Here is an 18284-nt window from a genome sequence, read left to right as displayed (position 1 = left end):
AGTGTGGGATCATGGGAGTTATTTTCACCACAACTGCTGATGAAATCAACCTGACGTGACTCAGGCACAAACACAGAAACAACAGAGATGTCTTCGTGACAGTGATCATGTTTCCGTCGTCAGCTGGAGTCTGTAACAGCTGAATAATTAAAGAAGCTGAGAGATGAAACTGTTGTAGGTGCGTTCTTAGAACCATATACTGTCTCGCTGCTCACCTCCCACTTCGTCTCCTCCAGCCGAGGCCCCAGCTGGATCTTCTCATGCTCGTAGGAGCTGCAGCGCTCCTCGAGCTGCTCCCTCTCCTTTAGGAGCTGTGCAAAGTCCTCCTGCAACTTCTTCTTCTCCTGCTGCAGCTGATAAACCTGCAAACAAAAATGATCTCAATGAACTCAGCAGAGGAAGTAGATGTTTGATTTGGGTAGAGCGTGCACTGATGCATGTTTGAAATATCAATGGACCTTTTATCAGCAGATGTTCTCACCTGTAACTGAAGCACCTGCTGGGCACGCTGGGCCTTCTGCGAGGCCACCTGCATCCTGGTGGCACAGCCCTGCCTCAGCTCCTCCAGCTCCAGTTCAAAACGCTTCTGCTTCTCCTCGTAAACCTGCGAGACGAGAAGACAGAACAAGAGACATCATTAAAAGTGTGAATCCATGCGTGTTCACAGTACAGAATAAGGTCTTTGGTATTTCAGTTCCATCTTCCCACCTGACAGATTGCAGCTTCATTCTCGTCCAGGTTGTCTCTGAGTTGCTGCAGTTCCAGCTCTCGCTCTCTCAGTTTGTCCTCCAGGTCCCTCACCACCCCTTCGTAACAGTCCACAGGGCCGGGGGAGCGCCCGCTGGACCCGCTGTCGGACAGAGGCTGCCCCCGGCCACTTATCGACCCAGAGCCTGTACTCTTACTGGAGGACGAGCGCCCACTGTCAGAGTTGGAATGTCCATGTGCACTGACGGGCGGAGCGCTCTTCATGGGCTCCAGGTGGCCAGCGGACGCCTCTCCTGATGCCAGGCTGTGGCCAGCGCTGCTGTAAGGCGGCAGGCTGGAGAGGGAGTTGCGTCCAGAGTCGGACAGGGAGCAGGACTGACTGCTACCTCCTCCGCCACTGTTACGGGCTCCGCTGTACGAGCTGCGTTTCTCAGAGCAAGAGGGCGACACCTCTCTGTGCGTGGGGCTGAGCATGTTCAGGTTGTTTTGGCTTTCTGATGTGTTGGCACAATGGCGGGGGGAAAGGTATTGCATGGAGTTGCGGCTCTTTGGAATGACAGGTTTGAAGGCAGTGGGCCGCAGCACCGTTTTCTCCATGTTCTGGAAGAGGGAAACAGGGAACAACGCTGAGAAGCAGTTACAACTGAAAAATATTGAATTTATTGACATTATTCATACCTGAAATTAGTATTAATAAACCCAAGTATTTATTCAAAGACACACCTTCTCAAGTTTTCCTGATATGGGGATCAGTTTCGGAGGAGGACCGTCCATATTCCCATTCAGCCCCGACCCCTCTCTCATCTCATCTGCATCACTTCCTGGACTGACAGGTAAAACAAGGTTCTCATTCCAGTCACCTAAAAAGTCCTCATTCAGATAAGTGAAGTTCCCATTCCCGCTGCTGAACGCTGTGGAGCTCTGTTTCTTGAGCAGAGGTATGTTCTGCAGTAAGGGGTCCTGGGGGGACTCGCTGCCCAGGCAGGAAGCCCCTGGTGTGGGTCGTCGGACTCTTGCTCCCAGTTCGACACCGGAGCGGTGGTCCTGGTACGGGCCGGGCCGTGCGGCTATGAGGCTGCTAACAGAGCCCATGGGATCCAGAGTGGAGGGTGGTGGTGCGTTGACGGGGGGTGAAGGGCCAGAGTGGTGTCGTCTACGGGCTCCTCCACTGAGGCCGGAGCTGTGGGGCTCAGCAGATCTGGGCAGAGCCTGAACCAGCGCCATGGTGGCAGCTCAGAGGGGTCACTCGCTCTGAAAGAGAAAATTGACAATTTTGTTTCTCTGAATTACAGTAAAAGTCGAGACTCAAATCATTCTGGACATTTACATGTCTAATCTAAAGTCAAGTCTCAAGTCCAGATCTAGTCTGACAAATACATGGAAAGTCAAGTCAAAAGTAATTTGAGAGAAGTCCAGATGAAGGCTTGAGTCCTTGAGGACAAAGTGTTAAGTCTCAGTCCCAGTTAAGTCTCAAGAGACAAGTTCAAGTGTTTCCTGTCCTTGTACTAGCAAGAATCAATAACTGGAGACAAACCCAAGTAAAGTAAAGTCCTCAGTCATGTTCCAGAAACTCTCATATCAGACCTCAAGTCATTCAAGATTAGTCCAATTCATGTCTCAATCTCAAGTTTTAGCATTTAGCTCTTCTGAGGTCTAAGTCTCAAGTTTCGTGACAAAGTCTTAAGTCGTTAAAGACAGGCCATAGTTAAGTCTTCTAATTGTGGACTTAAGTCTTGGAAAACCAGATCTGAGGTCCTTCAGAACAGGTGACCTCCCACATCACTAATAATCAAACTGCTGCATTAACATTTTCCAGTCAAAGCTTTATTAACAGTGTTTTTTTAAATACCAGACCTGCTGCTGTCATATTTACTCAACTGATCATGGAAACTAAATGATGCATTAGATTCTATTCAAGATACCGATAAGGCCAGAAACAAATGAAATACAGACTGAGGCATACAAGTATCCCACAAGACCATAGTGGCCCACACACAGAGCCAAGCCATTCATTAAACCCATTCAAGCAGCACAAACAGGGCTTGAGGCATTTGGCTCGCGAGGCATGAGGCAGCAGAAGAAAAGGGTCTCTTTTCATTTGAGATGCTAAATGGCTTCTAGCACGCTGGTATTTTCCCTGACAGCAACAAAGGCTACTGTCTCCACACATCTGATCAGCCTCCGCAATAACCAAAAAATCCCAACTGTGGATAATACCTCAAAGAGGAGGCATAGAGGAGAGGAGACAGGTTGGAAACTTTAGCCGTGGGTGATGAAAGCCGCTCAGTTAATCCACAAAATATAGTTGAGAGAACTTGACGAACAAAGTAGGAGGCAAAATAACTTACTGTTTCACTCCCTCACTCTCACAGGACGGCTGGATAAATATTGACACTTTGACTGGCACGTACAACTTATGATATCATTTGATTTGTCCCGTGGACGGTGAACACTGTGCAGAGAACAAGGTTGTGCGGAGAACAATAGGGGAACAGGGCGCATGATGATGAAGTCATGGTGCACTGACAGCAGAGCCAGCAGCGCTCGAAAAACCCAGCACAGCCTGCGAGGACATCCGACTGAGGGGCGTGTCCTGATCTGAACTTTTAAGCACCCACTGTGTCGCTCACAGATTCACAGACGGTATTTATCAAAAATAACTCTTGATCAAGACAATTAGATACGACGCAGTATAGAAAAACTTTGGCTTTTGATTCGCACTGAGTTGAGGAAGACAATCCGTGCTGGAGGATAGCGGCTAATAAGGTGAAAGAAGACCTGACCGCAGACATGCTGGTCAGACATCTTTCTAGCCCCCGTCAGCCAGAACACGGCCACGCCAAGTCATTTACCGACCTGCCAAGTTTACTGAAAGCCGACAAGGCTACTACGCCGATTTAACTGTGATTACCAGACGTTAATTAGCAGCAACAAACACTGGCCGGGACCTACTTAGACTCTGAGCGAGACAAATCTGGCACCGCAATGTGTTATGATACGTACAAGCTGTCAAAGTGGAAATAAATCAACAAGCACCAGTATTCAATACCTTAACGTTTATCTTATCTTTTCTCCAAAGCTCCGAACTGATGCATTTCTGTGGTCACAGAGAGAATTATAATCTAAAATCCTTTTCTCGCTCCTCTGTAGGAGAAGCTGGACATTGACAGTAATGACTGAATCATTGCATCAGTGTCTGTCTGGAAGGAAACTTAAGTTAATGGCAGCAGGAGCAACATGTGGTGTTGGGGACGCAGACTTAACGGCCCCGATGAGCGGAGCCAAGACGATTAATCTTGTGTGATTTCTCTATGCGCTGAGAAAAGCTAATTAGCCCGTGACGATATTTATTACACATAATCCGGTCTGAATGGCAGGGAATGAGGCCGACTACGCTAACGTCTGGAGTTTGTTACAAAAATCCTGATACTCAGCAAAAGTGTGGAACCGCAGATTAGGTCCGACCAAACTCTACCGAGCGCTCGTTAACCAGAGTGTTCTACAAATTAAGCTTATTGCTGCATAATATTATTATGTTTGTCTGACCAACAGTCAGAAATACAAAAGATGTTAAGTTTATCATCATGTATGGAAAAGAAAAACTGTAATTGATAGAAAAAGCAAATATGAAACTTAAAATACGACTGAAATGTTTAATAAATAATCAAAATAGGTTTTTTAGAATTGACCCGGACAAGCTGCTGCTGTGTTCGTCGCAAATTCATCCATTCATTCAAATAAAAACCAAGCAAGGAATTTATTCCTTAAATGAATGAATGTAAATTGCAGCTTGTGCCGAGGTCAGAGCGTCTCAAGCACCTGTCTCACACGATCAGTATTTCATGGGGGATCCATCTGTTGCCCTCCAACTAACTCTCTCCAGATAAGTGAGTAAGCTCTAATCCCTCTGGACTCGAGATGACTGAAACTGTGCAGCGACTGAACTAAGAAGGGCACAAGCCCCCCCCCCCCCCCCAATACATTCACGCAAATGACAAGGTTTCTCCTTTGTTGTCATAGCGACCAGGGCTTCGAACATCAGACAGAGTAGGCGGAATAAAGAGGGGAGGTGGGCAGGGGGCAGACGGGGAGGCCAGGACCCGTCCTTTAGCATCTTAAAGCCGCTCTTTAGTGGTGATGACAGTCCGACAGTGAAGTCAAACGGACATTAGCAACTCATGGCCGCTGCACGGATCCATCTCTTTCTCTTGATAGTGACACGTGTTAAATCAACAGTCAACAAAAATGTCAATCAGTCAAACCTGATTCAAAATCACTGGATTATTTGCATCTGCACCAAATGTCACACACACACACATTAATATCAGCCCCCATGACCACGCCTGATGTTTCTCATCATTAATTAACAATTAGAGCAACGAGCTAAAGCAACAACAATGCATTTACTGAAACAACAGTGCACAGCGTGTAAATGTCCCCGTGATGTCCACAGGGTCAGCTGACTCTCTGTGAGCAGACTGTTTTTGTCTGGGAAAGCCCCTGAAGGTTTTTACGTTGGCCGCCCTCCGTCAGCCGCTCCTCCAGCTGGAGGAATGTGCTGCCATACCAGCGAGTGAGAGTTTAGACTAAACACGGCCACAGCGAGCACCGGTCAGTGTCAGGACGGCCACACTTATTTTAATGAAGCCTCATCGCTCACATGCCTCAGTCTGGAGGAGGAGACTTCTCCTGATTCAAGCATTTTGCTTTGTTGCACCAGTAAACAGGTTTTTCCTTTTGATTCAGTTTTATTTGTGTAGCACAAAAAAAAACATTCACGACGTCAATATCTCAAGAGTGACACTATATAATATAATACGTAAATAAATATTTCAAAAAAAGTGAAGCCAATGCATCTCGATCACCCCCTGGTGGCTGGCTGCAGTATAGGACATAAACCCGGTCTCCTCCATGTTAGCAGATAGCAGATGATCAATACATTTTTCTTAAAGATGGTTTCTGTGATTTTAGTTCTTATAACATAATGTATGTTGAAGTGTTTGATTTTGATTTTATAAAAACCACGAGAGTTTGGTCGACCGGTGAATTGAAACTTTTGTGTGTTGATACATTAAGCATTTCTTCGGCCATTAAGCAAACTCACTTCCTTTGCCAGGAGAGAGGAAGGAAAAGTTAGATAAAACCTTCCTTTCTCGACAGCGAGGTCGTTTTTCTTGGGCAGGGACCAGAAATCTATGAGTCTGCATCAATACATTTAAAAACTCTTGTTGAAATTCCAGTCGACTCGATCATTAGAGCTCACAGGGGATAAAATGTGAAACAGGGTCCGCAGCCTGCTCTGATGCACCTCACTCAGATGTTTGGACTCGCTGCAGTCACACTGGTGTTTTCATTCCACACGCAGCAGGAAATCATGAGCGATTCCGATGACATTCACTGACGTGCAGGGCAGCGTTCCATCCGAGGCTGGCGATTAAACAAACACACAGTAACAAAGCTTTTGTTTAACGGCGGCCGTGTTACAGAGATACAGCATCCGAGGTTTACCGGCTCTGTCCTGCAAGACGGCAACGTCACACAAACCTTCTTTGAGACAAACTGAAGGAGCCTGCACTAAATCCTTCTTTGTTAGCACCACGCCATGAACACACATCCACAGCCGCAGAGGGGAGAGTCTATAAATACTCCCCACGCCAGGTGAAGAGTATGTGCTCAGGGGGTGAAACAACAAGAAAGCTGTGTTGTACTGGAGCTCATCTGAGAGCGCCGCCGCCGCCTCTGACTCCACCATGATGTGGACGGAAAGAATAAAAGACAGAATGGACGTAAAGGACAGGGAGTCTCAGTTTTCAGAGGACAGAGTGTGGAGATCCCCTCCTCCACTCTCCATCTCCGTGCCCAAACTTCTGAATCCCACTCTCTCTCTTTCAAACACCCCCTCCCATCTCCTTGTTCTTCCCCCCCCTCTCTGGAAAGTGGAACATAGAGGGAGAAGTGTGACATGGCTATTTCAGTTTTGTAGACAACCTACCTTTCCACCGGCAGACACCAGCGTCATTGTGTCAAACGTTCATGATTATTTCACCGTCCATTAACCGTTTAGAGGCTTAAAATAGCAGCATGTGCACAAGGTGACGTCGTGAAAAGACATTTAACAGAAATGAACAGAATTTATATATATATACAGCACCATCATAACACATTTAATTCGACTTCTTTCATAAAGTTATTTTCGTACCAACCCGCTGTAAACCTGCACAAGATCCTCTGAACGCAACACAAACTCATCACCCAACGTCCCTGTCACCTTGAGCTCCTCAGTCATAAACTCAACTTCCCTTTTCTCCAACGTTCCTTCCCTCCGAGCTTCTTACCACAGTTCGCTCTCTGCATCGCTGCCCTGCCGCCGGGCCAGCTCCTCGTCATCACCCGGCCTCAGCTCCTCCAGCGTCTCAGGTTGAAATCAGAACACGCACATGAGTTCCTGTTCTCCTGGCTCTGTTTCTGACCGACCCTCCTGAGGAGGAAAAACTTCCTTAACCCAAAAAATACCGCCAACAGGAATGGGAGCACAGTCCCCTCCCCTTCCTCTCTCTCCTGCCCCCTCCTCTTGGTCCAGCCTCTCCATTTACCCCCCACCACCCTTTGATGATACACCTCCTCTCTCCCTGCTCCACTCCTCCTCTACCGTTTCCTTTGACCAAAGAAACTACACTCTTCCAGCTCCTCCACAGCCTTTGTCAGGCTGTAGAAAGCAGAGAAAGGAGACAGAAACTGAAAGCCAGGGAAAAGGCAGGCCGTCCGTCTAAGACCTTTTCACTCTCTCTGCAGATTCCAAGCAGAAATTAGAGTAAAAAGAAAGTGGGACCTTGAGAGACGTTTACTTCACTTTAAAAAATTGCTGTTTGCTTTTTAAATGTGTCAAATAAACTGGAAACTGTACAAAGAGAAGGAGGTGAAACTGGTGAGGACTTAAAGGATGCAAATACTATTATAATATAAAAACAGAATGTTCTGCAAACACTCACACTGCGGCTCAAAAGGATCAAGAGCTGATTAAGGAACAAATTATTAATTAAAAAAGGGGGAAACAATTCAAGAGGTAAACCTAATCATCAGCACTTCATTGAAACAGAACGACGTTCGTCCTGTCCACATTTTACATTTACACATTTAACCTCTCGCTCTGTTTGAGCCTCTTGTCCACACACAACAAGCATTTTAATTCATTTCTCCAACGACTTCCAAAGTGCAGATTTACAAAGATGAATGTGTGGAACCGAGTGAGGAAATAAGCAAAGAGGCTCTAAAGAGCGAAGGGAGACGGCAGATTTGAGTGATAGTTCTCTGTTCTACATTTGACCCCTTTGTCTGACATGTGGTCATTTGATCCATCGTTAATAGAAAAATATTGATTAAAGCAGCTGAGTCCTGAGAAACCAGCTGATCGAGTCTTCTCCTGTGACACTGGCCTTTGACCTGTAATCCACCATGTGAGCGCTACAATCTACATCAACAGGAGAAGATGGTGCAGTCGCAGCTCAGCTGCTCGCCTGTGAGACGAAGACGGGGGTAAAGTGGGGTACGAGAAGTAGGCTATGCCAGGCCACCGCCTTACACACACACAAACACAGATCTGTCTCTCTCTCTTTCTCCTCTCCCCCCCCCCCCCTCTCTCCCCCTGCTCCTGTAACTGGGTCAAGCTGGAGGTTTGTCCTTCAGACGAGGCCGAGCAGGGAGTTCAAGGTCATTCTTGGTCACGTCTTGAAAGGGAGGTGTGGACAACACTGAATGCGCCTCAAGTACCGTAAAGCTCGTCCTGCTACAGCGTAAAAGCGGCACAAACAACGCCTGCAAATCCACTCTGTGAACGCCACCATTAGCGCTACATCTTTATAGGCGAGGGGAGAGGGGTGGGGGGTGGGGGGGGAGACATGAGTCAGCCACTTCTGAAGCAGTAGATTTACAGACTTAAGCAACAAGGTGGAATCATGAGCAGGTCTGTGAATGAATTCAGGTTCCTTAAAAAGGTCTGAGAAAGTGTTTAAAAGTTAAAATCTAATTCCAGGAATCTGTATGTGTCTTACAAAACTTTTATTTTGAAAAGTTGTGAACTTTTGTCGACATGCAAAGTATGAAAGAACAAAGCTCTTCAGTCATATAAAGTTTATCATCCTACAGTGATGAACAAAGTCAGTGGACAGGAGTCAAGTGTCTCCTTAGACGCTACAATTCTTCTTGTACGTGTCTTTAGCAGACGCCATGCAGGTCGTCATCCATCATGGCGCCCGCTCCCTAACTGTCCATCAACCGGCCTTTGTCTGTATTTTCATAACAACGGCTCACGTCTGGGACCAGGAAGCTAGGCCATTCTTCTGTGTCCATGCTGCCTCTGCGTGGGGACGTTACTCCCACTGGACGCTGCAGCTAAAACTGGCCAGGACCAGCCGGCCGTTTGAACTGCTCACTTCCAAAATAATCCCCCATGGCACAAAGCAATCTGCGGACACCTCCGGGATAAGACTTGGAGCTTGGCAGGGGTTGCTCCATTAGTTTTTAGAGACAAATGAAGAGTAGGGAGGAAGAGAGAGACGTCTGTAGATTTAAATAAGTACACCTCGCAAGTCCCCGTCATAAATCCACAGAAATGGGCTGTTGGCAGGAACCCGATTTAGCCGCACTCTGATTTACTGTATAATGTGCCAAAGAGATTAGGGTTACGCCTCCAGCTCTGGAATTACAGCAAAAACCCTATCCATGATTAAGATCTGCCGCTAACCCCCATGAAGCAGTGATGTGTCAACGCTCACACATCGCAGGATACACACACCTCTATGTTTGGTGCGTCACAGCCACTTCTCTGCATCAATAAATCTCAACCAGGAGAAGAAAATGAAAAAAGATTCGGTCTGAACTACAGGCAGGAACCTTGTGCGTGAAAATTCCTGCTGTCGTCCAAAAAAACGTCAAAGAGTCAAGATTTAAGGCTTCAAGAAAAAAAAGAGGAGGAGACGGTATAAGTGCAGTTTTACATATGAGGAGCCACATTTACTCCTCGAGGCTCAGCTTACCTGTCAATGACACCCTGTGTTTAACTTCTGGAGGCCTTAGAAAAGCATGGGGCATCCCAGGAGCTCCCACCGGTGAACAGATCTTCTTTCTCTCCTCGTTTCTCTCTCTCTCTCTCTCTCTGTGTTCTCCCAGACTGAGGAGACAAAAAGCAGAAGAAAAAAAAAGACATGCATCATGTTGTTGAACCAGCAGAGGAGACGCAGCGACACTGCAGAGAGCTGGAAAACCTGAAATGTGACAAGTGTGTTTATGCAAGTCAGCGAAAAAGAGGAGAGTCTGAGTCATGGTGGCAAAAAACTTCACATGCAGGAAGTTTTGAGACTGAGGGGATTTTCCATGTCCACAAGAGCGAAGGCCGAAACACAAAACAAGTAACCACTTCACAGAATGACCCACAGGTCCGGAAGAAACATTACCGTGGATTTTTGTGTGACGTTCAAACGTAAACAAAACAAAGACATGTTACATCTGGAGAAGTCCTTATTTCCATCTGACCATTCACTTACAATCACAATTACTTTTCATTGTATTTGACGTTATCGTGTCAGTTAGAAAGAAGTACTGACGCCAGCAGAAGGAAAAGCTTCCAGACAAAATCCTCTGTGGATTTTCTTTCGTACAAACATCGGCTGATTCACTGAATGTCGATACTTGACGACTGAAACATGGGACTGTGCTGATGTGAGCTGGAGAGAAACTGAAGGTAAAGCAACTCGGTTAACGTGCATCCTGTTTTATCAGCAGGATGTTTGCTAAACGTAACGTTTCCCACTGCCTGCAGGGCAACTGTACAGACTTTACTTGCAGCTAAGCAAACCTTCCGCTCCTCCATCTGTGCCCAACTCTCTGAATTAGTATGTTCCAGACAGATGGAAGTGAAGACTGTGGCTTCCCACATGTGATGAAGCTCTGTCCACACGGCTCTGAGACAGCTGCGTATCGTTGCACTGTGCTGGAGCCGAACCAGAGAGAAGACTCTGAGTCCTGTGAAGTAAAAACTTAACAGTTGTTTGTTTTACAAGGCAGACAGTTGACCTACAGATCACAGAGAAGTGTTTACTTAAGAGAGCCGCTCCTCCACCAGCTCCTCCACCAGCTCCTCCACCACATCACCGGGGACGATCCTCATCACAGGAAACCAAACAGCAGAGGGACAGATGAAGAGGAGCGACACTGCGATGATCACTTCATTACAAATATTCATCTGCTGGACCACAGACTTTAAATAAAGAGGGACGCCGTGTCTCTACATCCTCCAACTATCCAGAAATGAAACTCACCAGGAAAATAAATACTTGCAGCCAGGCACCAGGAAGTGAGTGAGACGCTTTGGCTTGACTTCTGAAGAGTGTTCATATCTGACCCACACTCAATAAGGTGGAGGAGTAAAGACAACGAGTTGCTTCCTCAATCTTCGTCCCAAAACGAAGCAGGTTTTTTTTGCAAGAGCGAAACAAATCGATCAGAACCCTTCTCCTGAATAGTTTTCACGACACTTCAAAGATGATCATGTGCATATAACCACTATGAGCAATATGATATAGGGCATCTACAGTGTGTGGCAGTTATCGGGGGTGTATTCAGAGCACATTCAGTGAATATCTTTAAATCTGACACTGGAGATAAACAGATGACCGACAAGAGAACACAGATTAAGGTTTAATCTGCAGGAGGACGACAATCTCCCATCTGACTCCAAAAAACCGATAAAAAGAAGCCGGGCATGTTTGGTCGGGGGACCTAAAATGTCTGTATCCAACAAGTCAACGCATGATTTTGAGAAAATAAGGAATCCATTCAGTTGTGTTCTTCTTGCTTACAACCTCCCTGGTAAAAAAATAAAGGTGATAAAAACTTTACGGATCCGATTTTAGAAAACCTGTAGCAGGCACTGTTAAATAAATGTAGATACCTATTGGGAAGTGCAGTGTAATAGAGGAGAAGTAATGAGGATGAATGAGGTTTTGCATTTGCCAGGCTTTCAGACACACACACACACACACACACGCGCACACACACAAGAGCATGTGAGCACATACACATGCAAACGCACACTCACAGGACCGGACTATTAAGGAACAGGGTGGCGGCCCGTGTCTTCCCTGTCCAAACACTGCCACTCCACAGCACTTCGGTTTATTGTTGTAATCATCAGCCATGTGCTGAAGGTTTCAGGCAAGTTACCAAACGCAACAAGACACAGTGGGAGCAACACACCCTGAACAAAGGCCGTTCAGGAAAAGAGGGAAATGGGGGGGAGATCATACAAACAGACATGTTGACATCAACGTGCACGAGATGTGAGAGAGAAAAAACTGCCAGAAACAGTCAACGATGTAAAAAAAAACAACGTTTGTTCGAGGCCGGAGTTTTTTCGCGTTCAGAAATTGTGAAATAATCCAGAAGTATATTTAAAAACGGATCAAATGGGCAGAGTGGGAAGTGAATCCATTGGGAAAGAGAGGCATGTCTGTCTCAGCCCACATGGAAACCATCACATTAAACAAAATCTCTGCATTCTCTCAGACATTCCTCATTTAGGCTCATCCAAACCTCAAATATCCTCCTACGTCTCAGAAACCTACTGAGTAAAACCCCCGTCCGTTTCCACTGTCACGAGTTAGTGAGTGTTTGAGGACGAGGAGGAAACGAGGAGGACGAGGAGGAGACGAGAAGGACGAGGAGGAAACGAGAAGGACGAGGAGGAAACGAGAAGGACGAGGAGGTGCTTTAGGGTTACGTGGCAATCAGGGCTCGCTGATATATTTGAAATCATTATCACCACGATAATAAAATACAGTTTTAAATCCTGTATCAGCAAGAGGCCGGACCATGTTCTGTTGGGATGGATGGATGGATGGACGGATGAAAGAGCTGTACATTGTTTGAACACATCTCTCACCCTCTCAGTGCGCAGGCAGGACCGAAGGCCCCTCCGTGCTCATCACTTCAGATCCCTCTGCGTGCGTAAGCCCTTATGCAACGCTATGACGCAGCTTCTGCCCGGCCGCGCATCCCACGCAGCTTCCCATCCGCACCCTCATCCTTCTTCCCCCTCTCAATCACTCAACCTCCTGCCACACGGTCAGCCCCTCCTCTCACGTTTAATATTGTTTGGCAGAGACGAATCCTTATTTCTGACTTTCACGTGCGTTTGACGCGTCACGTTTTATGCGTGTGTTGAGTGAAGAGTTGGTTTGGGTGTCGTTCCATCTCGTGGCCACTCAGCAGGAGATTAATCAGGCCAGGAATCACACGGAGAGCGAGGAGGAATTCAAAAACAACCAACATGAGGAAAGAGGGTCGCCCCACTTAGACAAGCACAGTGCAGGTCCAGATACATACTGGAGCTATCTCAGTTAAAAGCTTCATGAATGGCTGATAAAACCACAGAAACAGCCAGTAAGTGCTATTAAATTACAAACAGCTGAGTAATTAATAATTCAGTGGGATTATTACTGAAGTTTCCCTCAGGTTTTAAATTTAAACCATCCGACAGTTTCCTCAGAGAATTAGTTGTTTGTTTGAGGCCGATTTTAATCTGAAACAAAACTCAAATCCCTGATCTGTTTGTGTGTTTCCTCATATTTCCTAAATGTGGACGACACCACAGTCGGGAAGTGTGAAACAATTACAGCAGCTGACACAGCCGAAGAGTAGGCAAGTGGGAAAATGAGTGGAGGTGAGATGGAAGGAGGGTGTGAGAGCAACAAGGTAATGGAGGAGTCGAGAGGGAGAAAGAGGAGGGAAGCAGGAGTGAAAGGAGGCGGCAGGTCTGCACTGTGCCTCAGCACATGTGGGCCTCCCTGCAGCAGCTGTCCACGTCATAATCACACTAACTACCGCCGCCAATCACAGCTGCTCATGGGAACAGGGCATGTTGTTTATCCAGCAAGGAATCCTCCACAACACGGACATGCCGTGTAAAATATTCTCTCGTCACCACCACTTCATTTTGGTGGAAAAGACTTTACGGGGCCAAGCGACAAAGAACACAGTAGAACGTTTTACCAATTTCAAATATAAGATTCATCATGGCTGACGTTATTCCGCCAGTTTTAAAACCTGAAGTACTTTAACGACCAGAACGACCAGAACGTGGAACCAGATTAAAGAAATGAGTTTTAGAGTACAGGAAGTGGTTTGGTGCCATCGTGGTGTATTTGCATTGAAATGGGGCCATGAGTCGAAGCACTGGGAAAGGAGGTGACGGAATATGGCAATTTAGGAGGTAAAAGATGTCTTAAGATTAATGGCCGCTGTGCTCTGCTCCTTAAAATTGGGACAAAGCAAAAATCACATGAGATTTCACCCACAAAACTAAGTTTGGGGGTGATCGGAGACGTAACCTGCTCAGGTGAGGACAGACGCTCGGCTCCAGATTAACCAGAGAAGGGTCAAATTCCCAGGCTCAGGGATCTGAGGTCTGTGAAGCCTCAGCCCCTGATCTCGGTGTCCTCGGACAGCTGTGCCGTCCAGCTGTGTGCAAAACCTCAGAGCCGGCTAAGAATACCAAACCAATCCTGTCACAAGCCCCGTGATGAAAGCTGGGAGATATTCCAAACTGATAATATGATATGTGACTAAATAGATGTCTGGGATCTGCGCTATCACAATCCCGTGTTATGTAAACAGATTAAAAAACACCATGTGGAGTGTTTGACCTCGGTGTTTTGAGGGCACGTCAACAGAAATCAAATTTTCACCTTGTCCAACGTGAGGACGTGCTGTTGTTCACTGTTGACTGTGGACAAGGCTTTTGAAACTCCCAGTGGGAAACTGCAGTAACTAACAGCGCTAACAATTAACTGCTTAACCCTGAGGAGGGGGGGGGGGGTTTGTTTTCTGTGACGGACACTGTAATCAGATTGTATCCGGATGACCTCATCTCAGTAAAACGCGGCTCCGCAGGTTCAAAGGGAAACCAGAAGCTAAATGAGGATCTATTTCTTCAAAGGGAGGAAAAGGAAACAGTCGAAGCCGACCGTGCTCGGTGTTGTGTGGATTCAACGCTGTCAACAAGTTTGTTGTGTTTTTACTTTGTGTTTCGATCCTTAACAACCAGCAGTTCAAACTACAGAGGTCACATGAGGAATTTAAGCGTTTAACTCTGCACATTTGCATAATAAATGCGAGTCATTAACTCAAGATGTTTTCCGTCTCAATAATAACATAACGAGCCTGTAGCCTTTTTTCTGCGTCATGACTCATTGTTTACAAACCCACACGGACTCTGTTAACTGTTTTAAACACTGGTGGTGGTGAAACTGTGCAACATCACGATCTACACAACACAACCAGCGACAGGAGAGTGAGTTCAACACAAAGGGACAGTGCGTGAACACAACAAAGCCCGAAATCAGCACTTCTTCTTACACAAAGAGCCACAGGGAAAACTAAACACAACACAGTCCTCATGTTGCCTGACAGTTAACCCCCCCCCCCCCCCGCTGTGCTCCCACTGTCCTCTTGTCTTCTTAAGTTTCTCTCCTCTTCTGCAAGGAGACAGTTTACATTGGCTGCAGGGACTTGACCTTCAGTGTAAACAGCTCAAGGGCAAAATTCACAGCAGCTCGGCAGAGAGGAAACAGTTATCCCCTCCCACTGTAAACCAACAACGAGACAAACACACATTCATGCATGTTCAGAACGTTTTTCTACCGCAGCACTGTGTTTTTTTTTTTTAAACCGCCAGCACATATTTTACCTGCGGCCCGTCTTTACCTCTCAGACCTGAGGTGAGACGCTGCGACTTCAGGGACTATTCTGATCATGATGTTTAATTCTCGAGGCCGGAGGAGCTTGAACACAGCGACAATGAAATAGAAGCCACATTGTTAAACAACTGGAGTGAAGAAACACAAAGGAATGCACTCAGCTGTCAGTTTATTAGGAACACCAAGCAGTCCCACAACTGATTGTCTTCATTACTGAAAGTAAAAGACTTTGAAATGTCAAAACATTGATAAAAAAAATCAGGATCACAACAAATGCAAGATCTGTAAAATGTCTTGTTTTGTTTATTAATACTTCAAGTTTGTTGGTTTGGTAAAATACCCAAATACACGAAGCTCATCGAATCACTCACTCTCTCTTTTATAAGAAAAGAGAATGATACGAGAAGTTCTCTGAAGTTATCCAAGTTGAAATCACTAAACAACACTAAACAATTTTCAACGATGAAACTCCTCGTCTCCTCAAACTAACTACACTTCACATTAAAAGATCCAAACGGAATCAGACTTAATGTGCAGACTCAGATGAGATTAACGCTCCGACTCTTCACAAGCAGAGTCTTTATATTCTTGTCGAGTAGAGGACAGAACACGGAGGACACGTCTTAAACTCCACGATGGTGCCAACACCCCGATGTGCTGATGAAGCAGTTCCACTCAGAGTGTTGGAGGGAAGCTCGCTTATAATAAAAATCACTTGAGGAATTATTAATGCAAATAAGCTGTGAGCTCCCACTGCCTGGACTCCTCAGTCCCCCCGTCTCCGAGCCGCTGAGGTAAACACTCCACCTCTGCATGAGTGTTCAGGCCGAGGAAATGTGAATGCAGCGCTCGGCGTCTTTGTTTACAGACGAGGAAGTCAACCTAAAACAGACGAGCTGCTTAATTGAGCAATTATGGGCTTTTATTTTTGGAAATGAAAGACACCAAAGAGCTGCTGTGCGGACTTACACCATGACTCCACCTTGACACACAACAAGTTCACCAGCGAGCAGACCTCTTTGTGCGAAATACTGATTTATATTCTTGTTTTTTCCAGTAACACACAGACTGAGGTGGAGTCGTGGTCCCACAATGCACCTGGCAAAGCAATAAAGCAGCAGTGTGGAGCCAAACATGGCTGCAGACAGCGTCAGAGGGGGAATGCCACTCATTTTAAGCATTCACATATGTTACTGCCGCAGCTCAAACAATACGTGAATGTGAATCACTCTCTCAGAAAATAACCCACGCGTTGTTTTGTGTCGTCACTTGTCACTTTCCTCCCCCCCCCCCCCCACAGACAATGAGTTGTGTACTCAATTTTGCTGACACGTAAGAGAAGAGGCTGAAGGTCTGGTTCGTACCTGCAGAGGTAGAATGTAAACCCAGTTGTTGGAGATTAATTCACAAGTACTGTTTAAAAAAAGTACGTTTTCACATCAGCAGACAGACGCAGATGTTTGTGAAAGACTCTAATCTGAAACCTCGGGGATCAAAAATAAATGTAAGTTCTTAGAAATCTTTACAACATGGAGAAAAGAAACAAAAAACACACAAACTTTCATTATTCAAGAGACTTTTTCAAAACACAAGATAAAATCAATGAGGTTTGTTTAGAGGAGATGGAGGAACACGCTGAGGGGCGTGAGGAGGAAATTGTTGATTTATGAAATGGGAGCGCAGCTGAAGTTTGAGCAGGAAATGAGTCTGGGTAAACTGCAGGAGGCACTTTGTTATGTCTAAACCCATTTGACCATCACGTCTGATGCACACATCGATAAAACAAACATTTCCTCAAAGTTCTGCTTCACAGTGCTAAATATTAAACCGTCTCCTCCAGGATTTCTCTGAGAGAGAGAGTGTGTGGTTCAAGTGTTACTCATGTCGTGGGGACAGAGTCACATTTTCAGGACTGGTTTTCCTTATTGGGACAAAAACCAAACCCCCAATAATGTAAACCACCACGTCACAAGTCAAAGACGTGTTTTAAGTTAAGGTTGTTGGGTTAAGGTTTCAGTTACAGTAAAGGAGGTTTGAGTTACAGTTTAGGTTACAGTACAGGTTAAGTTAAGATTAAGGGTAAGTTAGGGATGAGGTTAGGTTAAGGATGAAATTAGGTTAAGGATGAAGTTGAGTTAAGGATAAAGTTAGGTTAAGGATGAAGTTAGGTTAAGGATGAAGTTAGTTTAATGATGAAGTTAGGTTAAGGATGAAGTTAGGTTAAGGATGAAGTTAGTTTAATGATGAAGTTAGGTTAAGGATGAAGTTAGGTTAAGGATAAAGTTAGGTTAGGTTAAGGATGAAGTTAGTTTAATGATGAAGTAAGGTTAAGGATAAAGTTAGGTTAGGTTAAGGATGAAGTTGAGTTAAGGATGAAGTTGAGTTTAGGATAAAGTTGAGTTTAGGATAAAGTTGAGTTAAGGATGAAGTTAGGTTAAGGATGAAGTTAAGGATAATTAAAAATCTATTTCTCCTTCACACCTGTGCCGCTTGATGTTTATGTGACTTTAAAACATCCATAAAGTTTTAAAAGACAACAACAGCGACACACGTGTTTTATCGACTACACGCGCACGCACGCACGCACACACACACACACACGATGGGTGAATTAAACTCACCGTGCACGCGCAGCGTCGGGAGCCCGCTCGTGCTCCGTGAAGTCTTCCTCTCGTTTTATCCACAAAGTAACTTCAGCGACGTTTGAACACGAAGAACCCGCAGCTCAGCTCACTCTCCTCGGCTCCGCAGCTCTCCTCCTCCGGTCTGTTGTTGTTGTGAGCTGCAGAACAGACGCTGCTCGGGTTTAAGCCACAGACGGTTTGT

The 18284-nt window shown here is 45.8% G+C and overlaps 1 protein-coding gene across 2 annotated transcripts in view; it reads right to left on the bottom strand.

Moving 5' to 3' along the window:
- Window positions 1-18284, bottom strand: part of LOC109644838 (leucine zipper putative tumor suppressor 2 homolog) — a 21387-nt gene extending 3103 nt beyond the window's left edge. The window contains exons 1-6 of one of the 2 annotated variants that reach the window (XM_069517312.1): window positions 18080-18284; window positions 9741-9874; window positions 1432-1959; window positions 709-1308; window positions 482-604; window positions 216-362 (exon numbers count right to left, since the gene is read on the bottom strand). In XM_069517312.1, coding sequence (XP_069373413.1) covers window positions 216-362; window positions 482-604; window positions 709-1308; window positions 1432-1932 — 1371 coding nt within the window. In that variant the 5' untranslated portion in view covers window positions 1933-1959; window positions 9741-9874; window positions 18080-18284. Of the gene's footprint in view, window positions 1-215; window positions 363-481; window positions 605-708; window positions 1309-1431; window positions 1960-7043; window positions 7187-9740; window positions 9875-18079 lie in introns of those variants that run through there. The other variant, XM_069517313.1, reaches the window with a different exon arrangement.

Source organism: Paralichthys olivaceus, chromosome 21 (assembly GCF_024713975.1).
Source record: "Paralichthys olivaceus isolate ysfri-2021 chromosome 21, ASM2471397v2, whole genome shotgun sequence".
Taxonomy (NCBI): Eukaryota; Metazoa; Chordata; class Actinopteri; order Pleuronectiformes; family Paralichthyidae; genus Paralichthys; species Paralichthys olivaceus.
This window is presented reverse-complemented; position numbering and strand designations above follow the sequence as displayed.